The sequence below is a fragment of the Sminthopsis crassicaudata genome, chromosome 2 (genome assembly GCF_048593235.1).
Source record: "Sminthopsis crassicaudata isolate SCR6 chromosome 2, ASM4859323v1, whole genome shotgun sequence".
Lineage (NCBI taxonomy): Eukaryota > Metazoa > Chordata > Mammalia > Dasyuromorphia > Dasyuridae > Sminthopsis > Sminthopsis crassicaudata.
The window spans coordinates 635,848,004-635,864,973 of NC_133618.1; the positions used below are offsets into that span (position 1 = coordinate 635,848,004).

The 16,970-nt window shown below is 36.7% G+C and overlaps 1 protein-coding gene across 2 annotated transcripts in view; it reads left to right on the forward strand.

Annotated features, from left to right (window-relative positions):
- Window positions 1–376: 376 nt before the first annotated feature.
- HERC4 (HECT and RLD domain containing E3 ubiquitin protein ligase 4) overlaps window positions 377–16,970 on the forward strand; it is an 86,871-nt gene continuing 70,277 nt past the window's right edge. Inside the window, exons 1-2 of one of the 2 annotated variants that reach the window (XM_074296604.1) lie at window positions 377–617; window positions 3,326–3,624. In XM_074296604.1, the coding sequence (XP_074152705.1) occupies window positions 3,399–3,624 (226 nt within the window). In that variant the 5' untranslated portion in view covers window positions 377–617; window positions 3,326–3,398. The remainder of the gene's footprint in view (window positions 618–3,325; window positions 3,625–16,970) is intronic. The other variant, XM_074296603.1, reaches the window with a different exon arrangement.

Genomic DNA, 16,970 nt, shown 5'->3' on the forward strand with positions numbered 1-16,970 from the left:
GGGAAAAGAGCGAAAGAGAGTGAGAGCTAAAGAGAGAGAAAAAGGGAGAGAACGCGAGAGAGCAGACGTGACGCATGCGCCTCGGCGGCCAGGGCCGGCCCTACCCCCCACTCCCTGTAGGGAGGGGAGCGGAGAGGAGAGGAGGGAGAGGGCCCCGGCGGCCTTCCGCGCAGGCGCATTGGGGCAAGGAAGTGGGCGGGAGCGCGCTCCTCGGCTCACTTCCGCCCGGCCGGGCCCCGGCCCCTCCCTCCCTGGCTTTCCTTCCCCTCCTCTCCCTCCCCGGGCTCCCCGCCCCTTTCCCTCCCGGCCCTGCCCTCCTCGCTGCTCCCTCCTCCTCCTCCTCCCCTCTTCCCTCCCCCATCTCCATCCGGGTCGCTGGCTCTGGCTCGGGACTGGACGGCGGCGGCAGCGGCGGCTGCTCTCCTCGCTCTCGCCTCGACTGCTCTGCTCCCGCCGCGCCCCCCGCGCCCGCGCCGCCCGGGAGGGAGCTGCGAAAGTTTCCCGGCAGCCGCAGGCGGCGACAGTGACCGCGGCGGCGGCCGCAACGCCGGAGGAGCGGCCTCGGGAGGGGCCGGGCCCCGCACCCCGGGGCTCCGCTGCCCTCCCCGCGGAGCCCGGTGAGTAAACGCGGCGCCGCCACGGAGGGAGAGGAGGCCGAGCCGGGGGCGGGTGGGGCCGGGCGGGGCGGGCGTCCGCTCGCACCCCTACCCGGTGCCCCCTTCTCTTGCTCCTTCCCCGGCCGGGCCTCAGTTTCCACCGCTGTAAAATGCGGAACCCTTCTCTGGAGAAAGTCCCTCCACTTCTCTGGCTTCCCCTGGAAACAAGGGGGCCCTTCTCTCCCGGGCTGGGACCCCGGAATGGCTCCGGGCGGGTCGCCTCTGCCTTTTCTAGCCCCTCTCGGACTTTCCCCACCGCTCCTGGGAAGGAGGGACCCGGAGGCAGTGTTTGTGTGGGGGGCTCCCAGCTTCCTGCCGCTCTGTCTTGGAGGCAAGCCCCTCCAGCCCCCCCTTCTGTGAAGTGTTCCTTTGCGCTCTTCTGGACAATGGGGGTCCCTGGGGTCTTTGTGTGGAAGGCGAGTGGTCACGGCCTTTGCCAGACTCAGTTTCTCCCTCTGTGATGTTCTCCGAGCTCTCCCTTTCCAAGGCTAGCGGTGTTTCCTCGGGTCTCAGGGGAACAGAGGACCTCGAGTGTCCGGTGTCCACTTGGAGAGCCTCCGAGTTTTCCTTGGGGAGGGCAGCGGACTAGGCGATCTCGGGCCCCTCCCGGCCCTGATCTGGGTGGTGGTCCCTGTCCTTTCAGGCAAGTTCTTCAAGTTCCCAGCCTCGGTTTTTACTTCTGGAAATTGAGGGAGCTGGTCTACATCAGGGGGATCAAACTCTGTAGAAACGGGAGTCCATAGCTTAGAAGACCACGAACCAAATATGTACGTGGTGTTTACCGTGTTCTTATTTTGTTAAAGCTTCGGTCCTTTTACCTGCCGCTTGGGGCTAGGTGAAATCAAGGTAATGTCCGTCTCCAAGCACTCGGAAGCTCCCATCTCTTTATGTAAGAGAGCCGAACTGAGGGGTCTCCGAGGACCTTCCCAGCCCCGAGCCTCCCTTTCCCAGGGGCCCGAGTTGCTGCTTTGTTGGCAGCTCTTCTCTGTTGGCTTGGTCTCCTGTGGTTGGGTGTGTACGGACCCTCCCATCACCCCCACTCCGGATTTCCCACTTGCTATTCTTTGGGGTTCGAGGCTCAGAGAAGGATAAAAATAGCTGCATTTCACACCTTGATTTGTGCTGCAAAAAGAGCATAAAGACATTTGCCACCTTCACTCCCAATTTTAATTTGAAAATCCATAACCATTCCACAGGTCCCTCTTCCTAATAAAAGAATAAATATCAAAAAAGTTCTGTCTTTATGACTCGTAGGGAGTTCGCGGAAGGGTCTGTCATAGAGACTCAGCAGAATTTTTACTTGTCATGGATATAGGAAAATGAGGTTTGAAACTTAACAGGATAGTTGGGAGAAATAGCCCTGACTAAATGCTGACTTTTTGTAAATAGTATGATTTACTAATGCAGTGTCTTTAAGAAATGCTGCCTATTTAGCTGTATTTTTCTCCTAGTTTAAATCTGTCTTTACAGTAACAGGATAATCATCAAACTGGAAAGTTCCAGGGATTTCACCACCAGTGTAAACTATGAATGGCCCTTCCCCCTCTCCAATCCTTGAAAAGTTGGCTGTGCCTGTGTTATTTACTTTTTTAGAAAGGAAAAAAAAAAATCTATTTTACTAGACAGAGACATAGAGGACAGGATTAGAATTGTATTCTTATTGTAGATAGAAAATGTCTATTAGAGTGAATTTAAACTGTGTACATTTTTAATATTTGTATATTTGTGGTTTTTTCTCATTTTAAACTTAAGCTTAGAATGAAGTAGAAATACATTTTTAAAAATACTTATTTGAATTTGTCATAAATTTGTGTTTTCATAGGACATTGTGATGAATTTTATTTCTCTATTGCCTTACAAGTAAAATTATTGTGAAAATTGGAAGATTTTTTTTTTTTTAATCATGGAACAGTTGAAGTTCTTACAATTGTTTCTCTTTTCTTCTGTTGGGCGGAACTTGCTTCATGCAACTGGTATTGATGTGGACCAGCTTTAATTCTAGTCTCACTGAAAGACATTTAATAAAGAAGCCTGTGTGCTACAGTTGATATTGTCTATAAAGTCAACACATCTTATGTATACATCTTCTACAATGTTTCCTTCACAAATGCTGTAGTTTTTTCTAGAAGAGGATTATGTATCAGTTTTGGGCACTTGTTTTTTACTTTTTAGTTATGCTGTTATAACAATTGTAGTAAGATACATAATATATAAAGTTTAAAATAACTTGTTATATATATAAGGTTATACACACACACACACACACACACACACACACACACACACACATATATATATACATATAGTTAAAAATAATGTGTAGGGAAAATTTATTCTAATAGAAATAGTTTTGGAAAATTTCAGAAGCATAAAAGTAAATCTATTAGAGAGAGATGCTTTTCATGAGTTCCCCTGAATATAGTCTATTAAAAGTAAAGTAAAAACTCTTCAAGTGTTCTAGTCCATAAATGTAGAATCAACTGTGGTGTGTTTGTGATTTTGTAAAATGTTTCTGAAATATTAAAAAAAAACAACTAACATTCAAAATGAATATTTTTCTAAGATGTTAGATTAAGTACTCTTTGTGTTGTGAATATATATAAGTATATAGGTATGATAATTGAAAAGGGGTACTGACATAAAGTTTCTTTTCATTTCCCCTGACACAGGGACACATTCTACTTCTATACGGAAGAGAGTTTTTAAAATCATTGAATCTAGAAGATCAAAAGAAATACAAGCATGTTGTGCTGGGGAAACGCATCCTTTGGACAGCTAGGTTTGGGTGGAATTGATGAAGAAATTGTACTAGAGCCCAGGAAAAGTGATTTTTTCATAAATAAAAAAGTCCAAGATGTAGGATGTGGACTCAGACATACAGTATTTGTCCTACATGATGGGACAGTATATACTTGTGGATGTAATGATCTAGGACAATTGGGTCATGAAAAATCCAGGAAGAAGCCAGGTAAGCTAACTTTCTAATTTGCTTGTCCTATTCAAGGTATGTTTTAACATTCAGTAATAATTGCTTAGTTTTTGAAACAGTATAATTTTTCTCTTCTCAAACTGGCATCTTTGATCAAAGGTTTTAAAATCTGCCCAAATTATAGTTTCTATTTAAATTTTCCTTTTGGAATCAAGAACAAACAGTTGTAAAGCTAAGTAGGAATTGAAAGTTGAATTGGGAATGTCAGTGTGTGACTTTCTGAGTATCTCAGATGTGTCTGGTTTTGCTCTTAACAAGGGACTTAAATGGCATTATGGAAGTTTTAATTTTATACCAAAATTTAAGTGACAAAAGTGGGGGGAGGACAATAGGGTATAATATGATCACTTTTAGAATGTCACAAATTTCTGCCACTTACTACCCGCCTAACCATATACAGATGTACTTTCTTTGTTGCACTTAACAGCCAATAATACTTTGTCTTAAGCTTTTCATTTTAATATTAAAGTGTTTCATAATTCTTGAATGTATGCTTTTATTTTGTTCATTTGAAATAATAATTTTAATCTTAATTTCTTGTTAAAGAACTAATTGAGGTTGGATCAATATAAAGTGTCTCAATGTGGCAAAGTGAAAATGGCTTTTAGGCTAATATATCTTGACAAGTTTGGCCTTATTTCATATTTTGATTCTTTTAACAAATATACTTCATAGTACAATATCACTAAATTCAGCAAAATTCTGTTTTTCATACTCCTCTTCCTCATGAATTAATTTAAGAATGGAAACAAAATGACTGTTGTTACATAGAAAAGAATGTTTACTTTTCAAGTAATTCCTATATAGTTGTGCAGATTTTCGATTTGTGCTCACCTTCTAACTTTAATACCTTCTTAATGACATGAATATTTCCCTTGGCAGTCATTTTAATTAACTGACCTCATTATTTAAGCAATTTATATTATTTAGTCTATTTTTGAGAGCTATTAATAGCATAAAATGTTATGGCCTTAAATTAAGAGATCTTTTCTCTTTTGTTACATCTATATTACTTCACCATCTTGACTTTGTATTATAAGGTTTTTAAAAACTTTTTTGATTGCCATTTTACTCTCATTTTTCTCTCTAGTTTTATTTTGTGAATTTTTCTAAATCATAGAAAAGTAAATACAATATATAACAACTACAAGATTGAAGTTGTTTGCCACCTGTAATTTAATATTTAAAAATATGTTATAGAATCCTGTCATATTTCTTTAAACTTTAGCATCAAGGTGATCATATCGACAAAAATGAGTAAGTTCTCATTCCTTAATCTACTATTGCCTTTGCTTCAAGCAGAAACAAATCTTTTTTTTTTCTTCTTTGTTTTGTCTTAACTAATTTTATGACACTGTTTTAATGATACAAGCATCCTTTTTATTTGTGTGTATATATATATATATATATATATATATATATATATATACATTCTAGCATCCTTTTGTTTCTATTATTTCTGGGGAGTTTTACACGAAACAGAAGTGGAATTTTGGGAGAATAGAATTTGCCCATGTTGTCATTAGGATTTATGAAGACTGATTTTGGAAGATAAAACTTTGTGCTTAGTGTTAATTCTGAAATACTTAGTACATATACTGATGACCCTAGATGTGGGGCTCTGTGACACTGGAGAATTCATAAGGATCTTGAGTGTTCTTTATGGTCATGCTGACATTGTGATGAAGGCATTGTGACATCAGAATCACATTCAACACTAAGAAGGGTAATTTATAGTGTTGAAATGTCATTTTATAGTATTGAAGGTAGAGAAATGGGTTTCCCTACTCCTTGACACTCAGCATCGCACCCCAGTAATATACTTGGGGAACTTGTTTCCTTCCCATATGCACCTTAGACTATGAAAGATGCAAAAGAAGAAAGTAATTTTTTATATTTGGGGTGGGAAGATTCATATGTAAAACAAACCATTTAGGTTTTTGTTTTTTGCTGAGGCAATTGGGGTGAAGTGACTTGCCCAAGGTCATACATCTAGGAAGTGTTAAGTGTCTGAGGCCACATTTAAACTTGGGTCCTCCTGACTTCAGGACTCTATCCACTGGGCCACCTCACTGCCCTGAAAACCATTTAGTTTTAGGGTAATGTATTTAAGAAGCTAAGTTGGAGAAGCTGTAATAATGGATTTGGGAATTCAAAGTAAGAGATATGTTATGGGATAGAATTAGGAAAAACCCTATGAAGGGAGGTACAGGGTCTTGATTTTAGTCCCACAAAGGATCGTTTTAATGAGCACCAATGATTTGCTTTGGGAAAGATTTGGAATTTCATCACCCTTGGTATTCCCTTTACTGACACAGATCTCAATTCCTTTGCTATTTAGAAAATGGTCTTTATGAACTTCTGTGGCCAGAAAATGCCATCACTTAATGGACAGTCCAGTCTTCTGAAAGTAGTGAGCTCTGAATCTGTCTCTGTTGTCTTCTTAACACCAATTTGCTGCTGGGCCTGTACTTAAAGCCATTTCAGCTTGGTAGTGTCTGCTGCTAGCTGCAGGGTTAACCTTTGAGAATCAGTGGTCAGTTTCCATGCCATGAACCTCAATCATGTCTCAGCTTTTATCTCTTTTACCACTTGCAGCCTTTGCTCCCACCCATGCACTACTGAACAAAGATGGAGAAAATCACATAACTACTCTGACTGGGTCCCCCTCAAATTTATGTTATGTAATTTCAGCTGGGCCTTCATGGTTGGTAGGCAATCCTATCATACCTTTTCATCCTTTCTTATCAATTCCCTATCTCATTTTCCTTAGTGACTCTTCTACACCTCCTTCCTCTTCAAACTTCCTGCTGTTCCCCCTTTCCTTTGCCTTATATTTCACAGAAAAAATTAAAGCCATTTGCCATAAAATCCCTCTTCCTTCTTCTTCATCTTCTGTCACTCTCTTTCTTCATTCCTGTTTCAGATGAAGTGCCCTTATTCCTTACTAAACCTAAACCCTCAGCTTGTTCAAATGATCCCATTCCACCCCATCTTCTGCCACTCTTTACACTTAGTTTCAATCTACTGGATCATTTTCTATTACCTGCAAACATACTGGCATCTCTCTCATCTGGAAAAACCCCCCTCACTTACTTGATCTTTTCATTCCTATTATCTTTTCTCTCTTTTGCTCTTTATAGCTAGCTCCTTGAGAAGGCTAAACAAGTGGGCTTTTTTTTTTTTTTTTTAAATAATAGATACATCTATTTTCCCTCCTTTTCCTTTCTTCTTATCTGACAATCTAGCTTCTGACCGAATCATTCTACCAGATGATACTGTACTTTCTAAAGGAACTAATCATTCCATGCTAACTATATGTTAAGTACTCTAAACTAATTACAAAATCACTAATAATCTCTAATTGATAAATCCCATGGTCTTTTCTCAGCCTCATTCCCCTTACCTTCTCTGCAGCTTTTGACATACTTGATATCTCTTTTCTCTAAATTTGATGGATAAAACTCTTTCCTGGGTCTTCTAGCTATTTTAACAGTTCTTCTTTCTCCTTTGCTGGATCTGCTTCTAGATTTTCCACTAACTATAGGTGTCCTTTAGTTTCACTTGGTGAACTTGTCTTTGCTGATAAGGCTCAAATCTACCTGCAGTGTCCTGATTTCTCTGATGACCTTCAACTTCAACTGCCTTTTGGCCATTTTGGATGTTGAGTAGACATCTTGAATTCAGTATGACCAAAATAAAGCTTGTTTCTTCCCCCTAAACTATCTCCTCTCTTTCCTTCCTATTACTGTCAAGTACAACATTATCCTCTGTGTCTCAATCAGACTTACAACCTAGGGATCAATCTTTGATTGCTCATTGTCTCTCTCTTCCCCCTGCAAATCTAAGCTGTTGTTAGATCCTGTCATTTTCACTTTTGTGCCATCTCTCAAACCTGCCTCCTTCTCTGTCCCCTGGGGCAGACTTATCACTCATACCTGGACTATTATAAAAGGTACTTTTGGCTCTGGCTACTTCAAGTTTCTCCCCACTATAATCCATCTTCTGTTAAATCACTGATGTGATTCCTCTTAAATTATAGGTCTGATCATGTCACTTCTCCTGGCCCCCAAATGAATTTCACTGTCTCCCTACTACTTCCAGAATCAAAACCAAAATGTGCTGTTTTTCATTCAAAGCTTTTCATAACCTAATCTCCTTCTGCCTTTCCTTTTCACTTACCATATTCTTGATATATATATATATATATATATATATATATATATATATATATATATATATATATATATATATATATATATATATATATATTTTTTTTTTTTTTTTTTTTTTTTTGTTCCAATAGTAGTGGACTTCTGATTGTTATGTGAACCTCTTGGCTGTATACATTGTCTTTGGATGTCCTCACTTCCATGTGCTGACTTCCTTTAAATCAACTAAAACCCCATCTTTTACAACAATCCCTCTTAAATCTAGTGCTTTCTTTAGTTATTTCCTATTTATCTTCCATGTAGCTTGCTATCTTTATATTTGTTTGCATATTATTTCCCCCATTAGATTTCAGGTTTCTTTTTTTTTTTTTTTTAATTAATTTTATAATTACAAATTTTTTTTGACAGTACGTATGCATGAGTAATTTTTTTTTTTTTTTATAACATTATCCCTTGTATTCATTTTTCCAAATTTAACCCTCCTTCCCTCTACTCCCTCCCCTAGATGACAGGCAATCCCATACATATTAAATGTGTTACAGTATAACCTAGATACAATATATTTGTATAAATCCAATTTTCTTGTTGCACGTTAAGAATTGGATTCCAAAGGTATAAGTAACCTGGGTAGAAAGGCAGTAGTACAAACAGTTTACATTCAGTTCCCGTGTTCCTTCTCTGGGTGTAGCTGTTTCTGTCCATCATTGATCAACTGGAAGTGAGTTGGATCTTCTTTATGTTGATGATAGGCACTTCCATCAGAATATATCTTCATACAGTATTGTTGTTGAAGTGTATAGTGATCTTCTGGTTCTGCTCAGATTTCAGGTTTCTTGTGAGCAGGAACTGTCTTTTGCTGCTTTTTGTATCTCCAGGACTTAGCATAGTGCTTGGTATTTAATAAAGATTTATTGATTTACCAAGCTGGTGTTATATTGAGGAGCTTACAAACGGCTGTATGTAATAAAAAATAAAATAAAAATGAAATAGGGACTTCCTAAGTTTGTAGAATGTGGTAGAAGACTCAGGTGAAACATTACCATAAAGAGTTGGGCTCAGTGGGAGTTGGGTCACAAGCAACATTGATTAGAATTAGAAGAAAATAGAGCAAAATCTGTTTTCTGTAAGGAGTATAGTTGCTATAATGACTTCTTCAGTATCCCCTCACTATATTACCTCCCAATTTCTATTGTAATGTGCTTGGGTGAAAAAAGCCAGAACATTTTGGATTGTTTTTAAGCAAGCATGTGGTGTATTCATCTGTTGTCTGGGTTCAGTCAGAACATCAGTGCATTCAAATGGGCCAAGCATTATCATTAAAAAAGGAGTAGTTGCTTCTAGGATTTTTATAGGAAGATGAGCAGACTAGATTTCATTTGGGAAGTTGCATGATCTGTTAACAACTGAAATTTTTTCTTCGGTGTAAGAAACCTGGATTCTTAAGACAAAATGTTCTTGTGGCAGTGCTATATAGTTGTTAATCTTGAAATATAACTTTAGAAAAATCTGAATTGTGGGTAATATAGAATGCTTCAGAAGCAGACTCAAAAGATGTAGAGAGGCTGTGGTGTGTTTTCTAGGGATGCTTCACATCAGTGACTCATTGATGTAGGCACTCCTTCCATTGCTGCATATTGCCTATCATCCATACCTTCTCATCCTAGTCACAGCTTCTCTAAGCTTTACCATAAAATTTTTTTAGGGATCCACCCATGATGCTGGGGATCAGGAACCTTTCTTTATCCTCTTTACATGTGGATATAATTGAAACACATGGCTATCAGTTTTCTCTTGCTTTTGTTATTTGATCTGCTCACTTTTCTAGTCATATTTCTCTGATTATGTATTTTGTGCTATTTCACTTCTTTGCCGGTATGTTCTATTCACTGTCTATGTATCTTCCTGTTGCCCTTTCAATGACTTTAAACTAATTCTTCTGAGGCTATGATAATACGTGACTCACAGCCTCAGCAGAAGACTTCTGAGATTAAAAAATGGGCCTTTGTTTTAGGAAGAAGTTTGGAATTGTTGAAAGCTGGCTACAGTTTCCTTAATGCTGTCCAACTCACTTCTTCCGTTTGGCCTAATTCATTATCCATCCTCAGTGTCTATTCAAGGTGTTTGCTCTGGAATGGTACCATAGATTTTGTACACAATTTTATACCATAGTCCAGACAACAAACTTGTGGATAGTTAGGCTAAATTCTTTTGGATGATTAAGGATTTCATTTAGGAATTTTTAAAAATCACTTCAATCATATCCAACTCTTTATGGCCCCATTTGTATTTGTATTTGTATTTTTTTTTTTTTTTGGCAAGACACTAGAGTTTTACAAATGAAGAAACTGAGGGAAACAGGATTAAGTGATTTGTTCAGGCTTACACACCTAGTAAGTGTCTGAAGCCTGATTTGAACTCAAAAAGATGACTCTTCTCTGACTTTAGTCTTGTGCTCTATCTGCTGTAACATCTAGGAGGTTTTGTAGTATTTTAGATCTTAATAAATCAATTTGCAAATAAAAACATCTGAACAGATTTCTCCACTGTGGGGAATTCTTCTTCTAGTTAGATCCTTTGCTGGACATCCTTCATGATGGTGGTGAGCTTTTGTCTCTTTTTATACTTTGCTTGATCATAATCAGAGGGTCATGAAACAAAATTCTCTTTGTTGTTGCAGCTTTTAAGAAATCTTATCTGATTTTAACATTTCTATGTTATGATGGAAGGGACATTTTGCCTTATAGTTAGCTCATATTTCTGTAAGTGCTTCAACATTTTCAAATACTTTTTTTTTTTTTTCCTGAGGCCATTGGGATTAAGTGACTTGCCCAGTGTCACATAGCTAAGAAGTGTTAAATGTCTGAGATCAGATTTGAAGTCAGGTCCTTCTGACTTCAGAGATGGTGCTTTATCTACTGGGCCATCTAGCTGCCCCTTTCAAAGACATTTAAAAATATTATCTCTCTTGATCTTCACAGCAACCTTATGATAGGTACATTCTGTAATTATCTCTTTTATAGATGAACAAACTGAGGCAGATAGTAATTAAGTAATTTGACTAGAATGATACAGCTAGTAATTGTCAGAAATTGTATTTAACTCTGATTTTTGACTCCATATCACCTGTACCACTTAGCTGCCTGATCAGATGCTTTTTTTATGCTTAAGAAACTATAAACTTAGTTGGATAGTGTATCTCTTTGTTTTTCTTTGGTTTTGTGGTTAAAAAAGATAAACAGTATCAAGGATTTATATGACTGGAAAAGGAAGTGGGTTAATTACATAGTGACAATGAAGGTGGAAACATGAATAGCCAAGTGTCCTGCTGATAGCTATGAAGTATAAAAAGCACAGCACAATTTTTCCCATGTTGGATAGTTTTGTGAAGCTATCTTGGGCAAGACTTGTACAGGATCACTGGTCATTAATGAAATGTGATTTGTGCTGATGGAAGAAACCCCACTCACATTATTGGATCTAGTTTATTGTAGAAGTACAAAAAAGTGCCATATTTGAGAAAAAATAATTTTTAAGAAATTATTTGAGTTAATTCCTCTCCATTTCCTTTTTTATTTTAATTTTGCTTTTTTTTTTATAGATACTGCTCATCATTTTTTTTTTTTCATCGTTTTATTTATTTATTTATGGGGGGGGGATTGTAAGGCAATTTGGTTTAAGTGGCTTGCTAATAAGTCACAGCTAGTAAGTGATATGTCTGTGATCAAATTTGAACTCAAGTCTTCTTGACTCCAGGTATAATACTTTATGCATTGTGCTACTTAGTTGCCCCTCCATTTCCTCTCTTATAATATTTGGCAGTGAAAAATGAAGATTAGAGAAACAATTATTAGGTGTTTTTTAATTGCTTAACTGATTTCTTAATATATCCAGCCATAATACCAGAGCCATACAGGATGGGATTTTACTTAATTAGAATTGAATACCAGCATAGAAAGGAGAAGCTCCTATAAAGGAAATAGCCAGATATTTAGATATCACTGTGAAAGGTTCAAGGCTGAAAAGTGGGGGAAAATGTTAAATTCTGTTATTCATCGCTGTTTTATCCCTTTGAGAGTCACAATGAAAGCTTATTATTTTTCCAGTGACCTAAAATGAGTTTCCATTCTGGACATACTTAGTTCTCTTGATTTTTGATATAAACAAGTCACAAGTTCCTAATTCATGTGTTTTAGCATCTCTGTAGGATTTTAAATTTATGATGTTATGTTTTTCATTCTACTTCATCTGTTCAAGAATCATTTCTTGAGAGCTGATATAAAGATCTTGTGGAAGAATGTCCCTTATTATTGTATATGAGTTTCATCCTTAACTCATTTTACATATAGCTAACCAGAACCTGTGGGTCTAGTTAATCTTATTTGTGTAGCTATTTCTGTTTTGTGATATTATCTTTTGTAATAAGCATTATTTGATAATCATGTTTTTTTGTGTTTGTGTCTGTGTGTGTGAAAATTTTATCATTACACAGGCTTTGCATTTGTTGGAATATTCACAGATAGTAGGCAGAAGAATAGCCCTTTACTTCAGTGAAGAGTAAATCTCCCTGATCATAAACAGCTTCTTACCTTTAGCATTTTGGTTCTTTGTTCAATTGAATTTATATAAAACCCAAAAGTTATTAGATTTTTATAATTTTGCTTGATATTAATCCATTTCTTTGTATATATTCAAAGGGAAAACATTTTCTCTTTTTTCTCTCTGATAATGAATAAAGTAATGTGACTGAAATAAATACTTGAGGAAAAATGCAAATTTTCATTTTATATGAACTGGTATTATTTTAGTATAATTTACTGAAGAACTTTTATTCTCAGAGTGTCTAACAGGGAAACATCTTGATTATCACTGCCATAAAGAGGTGAAGTCCATATCTGTAATGAACTTGATGCTTAGTTGTAACAGATTTCCATTAGTGCTACATAATGTGATTTTTCTTTTCCCAAAATTCCTAGAATCTCCCAAAAGCTCAGGATTTGATTTCAGGTTACTTATATACATCTTTATTCACAGCAGCAATTGCTCAGCTATGTTTTTTTGCCTTGGTATTTATGTTGGTAAGACACTGATGATCTTTGAATGAAGAAATTTTATTCATTCACAATTTTATAAACAATTGCAATTACTATTGGAATATCTCTAGGAAAAAATCAGATTTAGTTAAAGAGTACCCTAATTTCCCAATCATTTCATATCTTTTTCATCTTACCAAAATGAAACAAGGCTGTTAAAACCAAGAGATTAAGTTCTTATCATCTAGATAGCTCAGTATATTGCACATATACAGGAATATGATTTTTTTTAAAAAAGCAATTAATGAAAAAAATTGTTATCTAGAGCAGGGCCTCTTAAACTTTTTCCACTTGTGACCAATTTTCACCTAAAATTTTTTTATATAACCCTGGGTATATAAGTAGTAAAATAGGTATACAAATCAAATATTTGATAATAAATCATGAAGAAGCTTATTTTAAAACACTTCTTTGGTAAACATTATTAAAGAGGTAGACAAATTTTCATGCTAATGAGATGTTTGCTATTTTTACATAAAGAATGAAATCTTGACAGAATATTTGATATTTTTTATTATTGCCTTTTTTTTTTTTTGGCAGTCCCCCCATATATGTTGCCCCAATATGTGGTTATGATCCATGGTTTTGGTCTAGAGCAGAGACTCATCATAAATCTCAGTAGTAAATAAGAACTGGAATGTCCAGAGTAAAAAAAAAAAATCTTCATAATGGAAAGGAACAGAGAGATGTCTTTTAGATATATAATAATACTTCACATAGGGTCCTACATTTGAAAAAATTTCAAAAGCATTAATAATTAACTTACAAAAAGCATGTGTCATAAAGAACAATAATTTTCCACAAATTGTTAAGTGTAAGCCTGTCCTGTGCCTGGTAGTGAAGAACAAGTGATGAAACCTAAGACCTTGAGCTTACTAGCCTCTTACTTTAATCACTAAATTATATGCTTGTTTAGAATTTAAGTTCATATCTCCTGTTTGAGTTAGAGCAAATTCTGGGTCAGATATCCTGCCATCTTCCTGGTTATTAATAGAATTGTTATTTTGCATGTGTATATAATACTAAGAGGTTTACTTTCTGATATCAGGTTACCTTGGGAAACCCTGGGAGATATAGGATCCACAATAGAATCTAGCTCTGGAAGAAACCCCAGAGATCATCAAGTCTAACCTCCTCATTTTACAGATGAGGAAATTAAGACCCAGAGGTAAAGTAACTTGTACAAGATGGCATCAGATGAGTGGTTTGAAACCAGCTAATGTACTACTTCTATCTTTGCATTCTTTTTCAATGAACTTTTCCACTCTAATGTTCCTCTCTTCTAAATACTAGTAATACAATGACTACCTGATATTCTTAGGTTGGTATTGGTTACTTTTAGAGTTTGAGTAATTATAGTGCCACAATGGGTTGCACATCTGGAGACTCTTTTGGTGATGTACCATTGCTTCTTTTAGGTTTTCTCATTTAAAACATTTAAACTTTTCCTAGCATAGAAATCTTAGACAAAAGCTCTAAGGGGCCTCTAGAGTCGTGTTGACTTTACTGCCAAAGATCTCAATATTCTATTTCAGTATCCATATATTTTTAACCCAATTGAAAGAATGAAAAGTAGCATTCCTAAAGGAATAGGAAGCATATGGACAATTTGGGCAGTAAGCAAGAGTTCCTATAATGCAAATCCAGGTTGGTTTCTGTTGAAAGGAAGTAACCTGCTTGAATTTTTTGTTCTTTCCAAAATGGATCCTTCTCCATGTCTCTGGGACTTGCTGTAACTAATAAAAGTAGTGCAGTTTATTAGGACAAAATGTAAAAGATACTTTCCATATACTTCTTATTAGTGATATCCAATTTGATGGGTTTTTGTTCCTCTAAAATATTTCTTTAAAGAAGTAACATAAATTAATAGGGAAGGGCATGAATTTCAGAGATAGTAGATATTAAAGTGATTACAGGATAGATATTTCAAGCAGCTATCTCTTGAACTCATCAGAGTCTTTTGGAACATATTCTAAACAAAAGCTGTAGTCTTGTTGTGGAATTTACAGTTTAATAGAAATAATAATATTGTCCACAGAAATATATGCACATAAATACAATTATAAAAGCACATATAATAGGGTTAGAGTATGTGGATAACTTGAAAAATATGAGTTATGTTAATGAGGGAAAGTTTCTGCAGAGACTTTATTTTGGATTTTTAAAAACCAAATTCAAATATTTTAAAAATCATTTTAAAAAAAATTAAGAAAGAAATCCAATTTCATATTGAATTTAGATGGTATCTTGCAGGTAGCATATATATGTGTATATGCCTAATATATAAGTATATGAAGAATATATAAAATTATATAGTGAAAATTTTGGAAATTACAAAAATAATTATTTGGATAAGAATTTTTATTTTCCTATAATTTTTCTTTCATTTCTGTCTTGGTAAAAGTGTTTATGGGACTTTGTAGCTTACTTCTCTTTGAATTTAAAAGAAAGAGAAGGTAGCTGGGGTAGGTAGGTGGTGCTGTGGAGAGAGCACCAGCCCTGAAGTCAGGAGGACTTGAGTTCAAATGTGGACTAAAACACTTAACATTTCCTAGCTGTTTGACTCTGGACAAGACACTTAACCCCAGTTGCCTTAGAAAAAAAAGAAAAGAAAGAGAAGCTGGCTTACTCCAAAGATAATAGATAGTATTTTGCATACACTGGAACTTTTAAATAGCTGCTTTCTTCACCAAATTGGTTCTGTCACTTGAGCATTGGAATTTGTGCAATAGTATTCTTTTTTGTTGTACTTTCAATTCTGAAGCTTCTAAGAGTTTAAGAACAATGTAATACACAAAGGTTGTAGCTCTTAAAGAGCATATATTAATAGCTGAGATAAAGTAATAGCTATTTGTTTGGAAGGTTCAGTTGTTTGAAGGATCATGCAAGCCCATGATGAAACAGAATCAGTCATGCTGCAAGCAAAGACTTCTAGAGGCATCTGGAAGCTGGAGGGGTTGTTATTTAGTCCTGTATAATATGATGTGAGCTTTGGTGAGGTAGAAAAACAACTACTAAACATTGCTGTGAAGGCAAAACATTTGTCATTGGTGAAAGAAGACAAAGACTGGAGTACTGAAGTTTGGGAAATAGTAATTTTTACTGATGAAACACTTTGTTTCAAGGGTGTACTAGAACTATTGCCAGAAAAAGTTCAGATGAGTCTTATCCTGATCTCTTTATCACAATATAAAATATCTATCAGAAAGGGTTTGGAGAATTTTTTATTTCCAGTGGATCTGGAAATCTTGATCTCAGTTGAAGGACTAATGAACTCAGAAGTTAGATTGTTTCAAAAATCACAAAAATTCCCAAAGAGAAATAGATTATTGCAACAAAACCTTACACCATGGAACAAATAAAAAAAACTAGAAATTATCAAAGAGACAAAGTAAATATATTTTCAAATAACCTGAGAATTCATGTGGTTTAAATCTCTTTGAAACCTATGGTCAAGGGGCAGCTAAGTGGTGCAGTGCATAGAGGTGGCCTGAAGTCAGGAGGACCTGAGATCAGATTTGGCCTCAGACACTTAACACTTCCAAGGTGTGTGACCCTGGGCAAGTAACCCCAATTGCCTCAGCAAACAAACAAAATACCTATGGTCTAAAAGTGAAAGCTGGACTTTGGGGGAAAAAGGTCTCCTTGTCAAAATATGCTTAATATCTAGGGTAAAATATCATTGTCAACAGACAATCTTAACTTCACCAAACTTATGTGAAAAATTAATTATAAGAGAAATGAATGTCCCTGTGAAACCCAAAGAGTTAACAATCCGCATATGTTTTCATTTTTATAGCCTTAAGCCAAAAGGAGGAGGAGGTACCAGGAATCTCCACCTTAAGGGGCTTGTCCTGGGAGGGGGATGGATGGAGAAAGGTGCAGTAAAGCTCCGGAGGACTGAATCCTCTAAAGTCGATTTTTTTTTCCCTTGGGAACTGCTAGACTATGAAGATAGGCACCTCTACTGATCTCCAAGGGTTGCAAGCACACAAGCAGTTTCTCAGCCCATCTTGACTCCCAAGGACACTCGGGGAGTCCAGCGTGGTATGTAGGGAACACA